This window comes from Drosophila ficusphila, unplaced genomic scaffold (assembly GCF_018152265.1).
Source record: "Drosophila ficusphila isolate 14025-0441.05 unplaced genomic scaffold, ASM1815226v1 contig_198, whole genome shotgun sequence".
Lineage (NCBI taxonomy): Eukaryota > Metazoa > Arthropoda > Insecta > Diptera > Drosophilidae > Drosophila > Drosophila ficusphila.
Window position 1 is genome coordinate 3,270,181 of NW_025064092.1, and position 6,094 is coordinate 3,276,274.

Here is a 6,094-nt window from a genome sequence, read left to right on the forward strand (position 1 = left end):
CCTAAATAAATGATGTATTTTATTTCATAAACTTTTTTGTTTTTTATTTGAGTTTAAACTGAAGTCTTTCAACCCAAAGATGGTTTCATTCTCCCTTAATAATTCAATGCTCTCTTATCTTTGATAAATAACTTATTTAATTATAACATAATTTACATTACAAGTACAAAATAGTAAATAGTAAAAGCAGAACGGAAAAAAAAACAAAAAAAAATTTTGAAAAGATCCCTAGGTTAGTGGTGGTTAGTTAGTTAGCTCAGTAGTGGTGGTAGTTGTGGCTCTGCTGGTGCTGCTGCTGCGCCAAGTTGGCCTGGGCGAAGATGTGCTCCAACTCCGCGTCGCTCAGCTGGTCGAAGATTCCCCCCTGGCTGCCGACTCCTCCGGCGCTGCTGGAACTCTGCGACGACGGTTGCGAACCCACGGGAGGCAGGTAGCCTTCAGCTGGCGACTGACTTCCGTAGGGCGGGAGCAGGGTGATCGATGGGCGATTGGGCGACGCTGGCGCGGATTCGGTGGGTGGCTGGTAGAAGACTGGCTTCCAGGGCTGCTGGTTGCTGGTGGGTGGTCGCTGTGGCTGCACCTCCGCTGGATTCTCCGCCTCCGGCGACTGGGGAATCTGCGGCGAGGCTATGCCCGTTCCCGATTCCGGCTGCACGGGCGTGGATCCGGGCAGGGGAACAATTCCGCCGGGGAACTGACCCTCCGGCTGGCCGAAAGTGGGTGGCTGCTGGGGCAGCGGTGGTTGAGGAGCCGCAGGGAAGAACTGACTGGTCGGCGGACTGGGAAAGGCTGGAATCGCTGGAACTGTGGGAACGGCGGGCACAGAGGGAACATTCGGAGTGGCCGGCGCCTGGGGGAACTGGGGAATCTGGGGGAATCCGGGGAACTGAGGCAGACCCGGAAACTGTGGGATCTGCGGGATTTGAGGTATGGCCGGGATCTGGGGAATCTGCGGGATCTGTGGAATCTGTGGCACTTCCGGTGCTTCAGGGGCAGCTGGAATCGCTGGCTGGGCGGGCAGAGCGGGCTGGGCAGGCTGGGCAGGCACCGCCGGCTGGGCGGGTTGGAAGGCAAAGGTCGGCACTCCTGGGAACTGAGGGAACTGCGGCGATTGCGGGAACACCGGAAGATCCACGGCAGCAGGAGCCGGAACTCCAAAGGCAACGGTGGGTTGGACGGGCTGAACGGGTTGGATTGGAGCCACCGGTTGAATTGGAGTAGCTGGCTGAACGGGCTGGAAGTGATGGGTCACAGGTTGCACAGGTTGCACTGGTTGAATGGGCTGTAAATGCTGAACTGGCTGAATGGGTTGAATGGGTTGAATGGGTTGAATTGGTTGAATTGGTTGAATGGGTTGAATGGGTTGAAGGGGTTGAAGAGGTTGAACAGGTTGAATAGGTTGAACAGGCTGGACAGGCACAGCAGGAGCACTTGGAGCGTAGGCCTGCACATAAGTGGGCTGCAAAAAACAGAAATAAATAAATAAAAATTCAGTTAAACTGCAACAAAGCAATACCAGTTTTCTAAAAAACTGAATCATCTTGGTGTAAAATTAATTTTTGTAATTTTGTTACATTTTAAAATTTTTCCGATTAAAATGAATTTTTTTTAAGCGAAGGTTTACTCAAATAAAATTAAAATGATAGAAAAAGAAAAGCTTGTATTGTTTTTGAAAACAGTGTTGTGGTAATACAACTTTTTTTGTATAAAAAAACAAACAAATTCCTTCCCTTTTTAGATAAAACCATATACACAACAAATAATTTAAATCAATATGATTGTTTTTTCAAAATTCCACCGAGGATAATCTAAAAACTGTGCAAACTTTTTGTACACAATACATTTTTTATATGAATCACTTTAGGGTTTCATATTATTTTAAAAATTAAAACAAGATTCTTAAAGTTTTCTTGCATTTTGAATATTAATAAGATCTCTATAATCTTCTCTCATGTTGGAGTTTAAAATAAAATTGTTGGAAAAAACTTAGTTAAAATATATATTTGCTCACCTGGACGGCGTGCACGTGGGCGTGGCCGGGGGCGGGGCCGTGGAAGTGGAGCGGCTTAACGGCGGACTGGAGGACCACTGGCTTCTGCAGGTGCTGGTGCGGATAGTTGACGCTGTACGAGGAGACGAGGGCGTTGCCAGGTCGCAGGACATACGAGGGCGGGGCGACGCCGGTGGACAAGGCGGTGGCCACTCCGGTGGACAAAGCCGTGGCCACTCCGGCCGGAATTGCGCTGGCCACGCCGGCGGGCAGAACAGATGGCAATCCGGCGGGCAATCCAGCGGGCAATCCAACGGGCAGTCCGGCGGGTAGAGCGGTGGCCACGGCGGGCAGCAGACCACCGGAAGCGGGAGCCAGAGCTGGCAGCAAACCGGAACCGGAAACCAGTGGCTTAACCAAGCCGTGACCGTACTTCACGAAGTGGCGATGTGGCGGAGCGGCGGAGAGGAAGGCACTTCCTCCGGGCAACTGAACACTGTACCCGTAGTGGGAGGCGTAGGTGCGGGCCGGCCATTGGCCACCATGAAGATGAGAGTGGCCATGGAGGATGCCGCGCTTGTGTTTGCCCGTGGTGACTTCCGGTTCCGCTTCGGTGACTTCCGCTGCCACAATGGGTGAACCCTCCTCCGCCGCTTGTGGTGGCGCCTCCTCCGCAGGCACCGATGTCAACGTGGGCGTTGTGCTGGCAGGGGGCGTGGCCGATCGGCGATTCTGCCGCAAACGTAAACCCGCCTCGGCTCCGTGGAGAACGAAGATGATGGTGCAGACCAACAGAAGATGGCGACTCCTCGAACTGATCGAAAGATTCATCTTGGTTGGAGGTTTCTTTTTTCGGTTGTTTTTTTGTTTCGATTTGTGGTGGTGTTATATGCACCAATATCTTTTCGCGTTTAATCCGTTTGCTGCGATCGCCGCCAAGAAAATGAAATGAACTTCCTTGGTCGCTGTTGTATTTATAAAGCGGACATCGCGGCACAGTGGCCATTCCGTCGCCGAAATACCCAAATACCCACTGTGCATACCAATCGCTGAATCGGTGGTGCTATAGCTGACTATAGCCAATGCACCACCGCCGGGGATTGCGGCGGCTCATTCGGCATGGAGTACGGCGATTGGGCAGTTTATGACTTTTACGCTGCCATTTCACCTGCCGCAATCGAAGGCCCCTCCACCCCCCGCCAGCCACTCGATCACCGCCCACCGCCCACCACCCCCCGGCTCTCCTTCAACACCCACTCACTCACCCACTCACTCCACTCCGCCAAAGGCGTCACCTCATTATGCTTAGCCCTCCGATCGCGCACTGTGGTTACATTATCTAGTTTTGAACAGATTCTAACTAATACCTATAAATTTTGATATAAAATATATAGCTTATCTGCTAAAGCCTTTTCTTAGAATTTCTGCTTTTCATAAACATTAAAAACTTATCATATTTTTGTAGTCAACAAAACTTATAAGCATTTTTAAATCATTTTGGAGATTTGATATTTGTAAAGGCTTTCCTCTCAAAGAAAATTATGAAAGCAATTTAATTCGTTCGTTACTTTTAAATAAAATATAATGAATAATATTATTTATCAAGTTTTAAGAATAACCTTTTTATATTTGCTCAAATTGTTCAATCTTTGAAATACTTTCGTATTCATAATTAGCAAACTAGTTTGCATTGAATATATATTGCTTGGCTTTGAACAGTATACTTTATTTATATTAGATAGTCCTTCCTTGGGGCCATAAATCCTTTTAATTTACTGGTAAGCCGTTGTTTTATTTTACAAATTGTGTGATTAATGTTCATAAAATATTGGTGTATTTTTCGGCCCTGAGCCACTGTTCCCATTGTCCGATGGCCACCTACGCATGCGCCGCACGTTTGCGCACGCACAAGACTTTAACTTTTGCTTTCAATGGGCCTGCATGTTCCGCATGTTTTTCTTTTGTTTTTAATCGCCTAGCTCTTTTCACTTTCGGCTGCCGGAGATGGGCCGAAGGTTTATGATTTGGCTGCGATTTAGATACGAATCAATAGTGGCAGACTTACATAATCCATGCCACTCCGGCCAAGATGGGCGATGGCCAGCGAATCTCCGCTCTAATCGGGCGCCACTGGTGAAAGCATAATTGTAATAAAAGCAAAGCGGACAAATGACAATTACCAATTGCCAATTAGCACGGCACGGTCAATTATTTTGATGGCATTTCAATGCTTTTATTTGAATTTCGTTGATATTCAGCGGCATTCACACGCATAAATTTCACCTGCACTAAATCTGATTTCGATTGGGGCAGTTGAACTCGGATATAGTGCTGCATTATATCACACACTAACCGAAAATGAACTTTCGATTAGCCTACATTGATTTTCACTTTTTTTGGAAATTGCCCGTTGGGCGTTTGGAATTTCAATTGATTCGCAATCCGCGGTGCACTGCCACCTGGTACAGTACTCCGTTTTTGGGTTAGCATATCGTCCGGCCATCTAAGTGGGTCTGGCACAGTCCTCAAGGTCTTTCCCAGGCCTTGTCGCCCGGAGATGACATCAATTGCGATTGGCTCTTGGCTCTTGGCACATGTAATACGTACATATTTGACAAAGAGCCACATAAACCTCAAAATGTAAACATACAGAAATAAAAGCCGCCAGAAAAGCTTGTTCAATTCGATGCTTTATGACCTGCCCGACGTGATCAGCATGGGGAATCGTGAACAGACAACAGAGGTGTAAATCTAAGTGGCTTGCAACACAAGTCGCGCGAGGATCTCACAACTTGAAGCCGGAGTGAATGCTCACGACGCCGAAGGTGAGGTTCTCGTAGGACACCTGCGCGAAGCCCGCCTGCTCGATCATCCGCTTGAACTGCTCCTGCTTGGGAAACCGCCGGATGCTCTCCACCAAATACTGGTACGCCTGCCACTGGCCAGCCAGCAGCTGGCCCATCGGCGGGATCACTTGGAAGGAGTACTGGTCGTACAGCCACTGCATCGTCTCGTTCGTCAGGTGGCTGAACTCCAGGCACATGAAGCGACCGCCCGGCTGCAGCACTCGATATGCCTCGGAAAGAACCTGAAGTTGAAGAGAAGTTATGAGTAATCCTTCTATAAAAAAAAGGATTCTAATAAGTCGGAATTGATTCATTTAGACCTAAATGGGTTCAGCTGATCACCTGTTCTTTACCTTATCCACATGCGTGCAATTCCGGATGCCAAAGGCAATCGTGTAGGCGGTGAAGCTCTCGTCCTTGAAGGGCAGCTTCTCGGCATCGGCACACTGCCAGGCGATCGAGGAGTTGGGCAGCCGATCGGTGGTCAGGCCCAGTCGCTTGGCCCGCTCCTCGCCGACGTCCAGCATGTGCTGGTTGATATCGGACACGGTAACATGGCTGGCGCGCTGCTGAGGATTGGGTTGGTTGGCCAGGTAGCGCAGATAGCGAAAGGTTATGTCCCCGGTCCCGCCGGCCATGTCTAGGAGTCGCATTCCATGCGTGGGACCCAGTCGCTCCACGAAAATGTCTTTCCACACGCGATGGATGCCCAGCGACATGGCATCGTTCATCATGTCGTAGGAATTGGCCACCTGTTCGAAGACCTCGTGGACTGGAAAGGTAATCGTAGTAGTCCTTGAACTCCTCTTTTAATTTGCTACCCACCCTTCTGCTCCTTTTCGCTTTCTTTGACAGTTTGGAATCCAAAATGTGTGGTCTGCTCCGATCCGGAAGTGGCTTTGGAGCTGTCCTTTCCTGAACCCGTGGGTTCCTGGGCTGATTGCGCCGCTGTCCGGATGTGAGCGAATCTCCTTGCCAGGGACAGCAGGCGGATGCTCCTTGTGCTCTGCATTTCGTTGATATTTAATGGATTTTCTTAATAGTATATTATGAAATAACAACAACAAAAAAGAATAACGAAAACAGCCGGTTAGGGATGATAGTTCTGTGGCCATATGTTCAACCTATCGATAAGGCCATTTCGATATGTTAGGGGTACCCGCGATGCTTTGCTTAATTCAAATTTGAAAATATTTGATCACATTAATTTAAAGTCTGTAATGAGAACCATTATGGTTATGGATATCGTAATCATTTT

At 48.6% G+C, this 6,094-nt stretch overlaps 2 protein-coding genes across 4 annotated transcripts; both read right to left on the reverse strand.

Moving 5' to 3' along the window:
• Positions 1-114: 114 nt before the first annotated feature.
• LOC108095551 (vegetative cell wall protein gp1) lies at positions 115-2,943 on the reverse strand. Of its 2 annotated transcripts, none has more exons than XM_017196686.2 (2): positions 2,012-2,943; positions 115-1,459 (listed from the first exon to the last, which is right to left on the reverse strand). In XM_017196686.2, exons 1-2 carry the CDS (start codon positions 2,819-2,821, stop codon positions 257-259), a joined length of 2,013 nt encoding a protein of 670 aa, XP_017052175.1. In that variant the 5' UTR covers positions 2,822-2,943; the 3' UTR covers positions 115-256. The 2 variants fall into 2 exon arrangements, with proteins under 2 accessions (XP_017052175.1, XP_017052176.1); XM_017196687.2 differs by lacking the exon at positions 2,012-2,943 and adding an exon at positions 1,517-1,624.
• Positions 2,944-4,659: 1,716 nt separating this feature from the next.
• On the reverse strand, positions 4,660-5,926 carry LOC108095577 (2-methoxy-6-polyprenyl-1,4-benzoquinol methylase, mitochondrial). 2 transcript variants are annotated; one of them, XM_017196730.2, is made up of 3 exons: positions 5,662-5,926; positions 5,190-5,608; positions 4,660-5,078 (listed from the first exon to the last, which is right to left on the reverse strand). In XM_017196730.2, exons 1-3 carry the CDS (start codon positions 5,846-5,848, stop codon positions 4,776-4,778), a joined length of 909 nt encoding a protein of 302 aa, XP_017052219.1. In that variant the 5' UTR covers positions 5,849-5,926; the 3' UTR covers positions 4,660-4,775. The 2 variants fall into 2 exon arrangements, with proteins under 2 accessions (XP_017052219.1, XP_017052218.1); XM_017196729.1 differs by having other exon boundaries at positions 4,660-5,110; positions 5,179-5,608.
• Between the last annotated feature and the right edge of the window lie 168 nt (positions 5,927-6,094).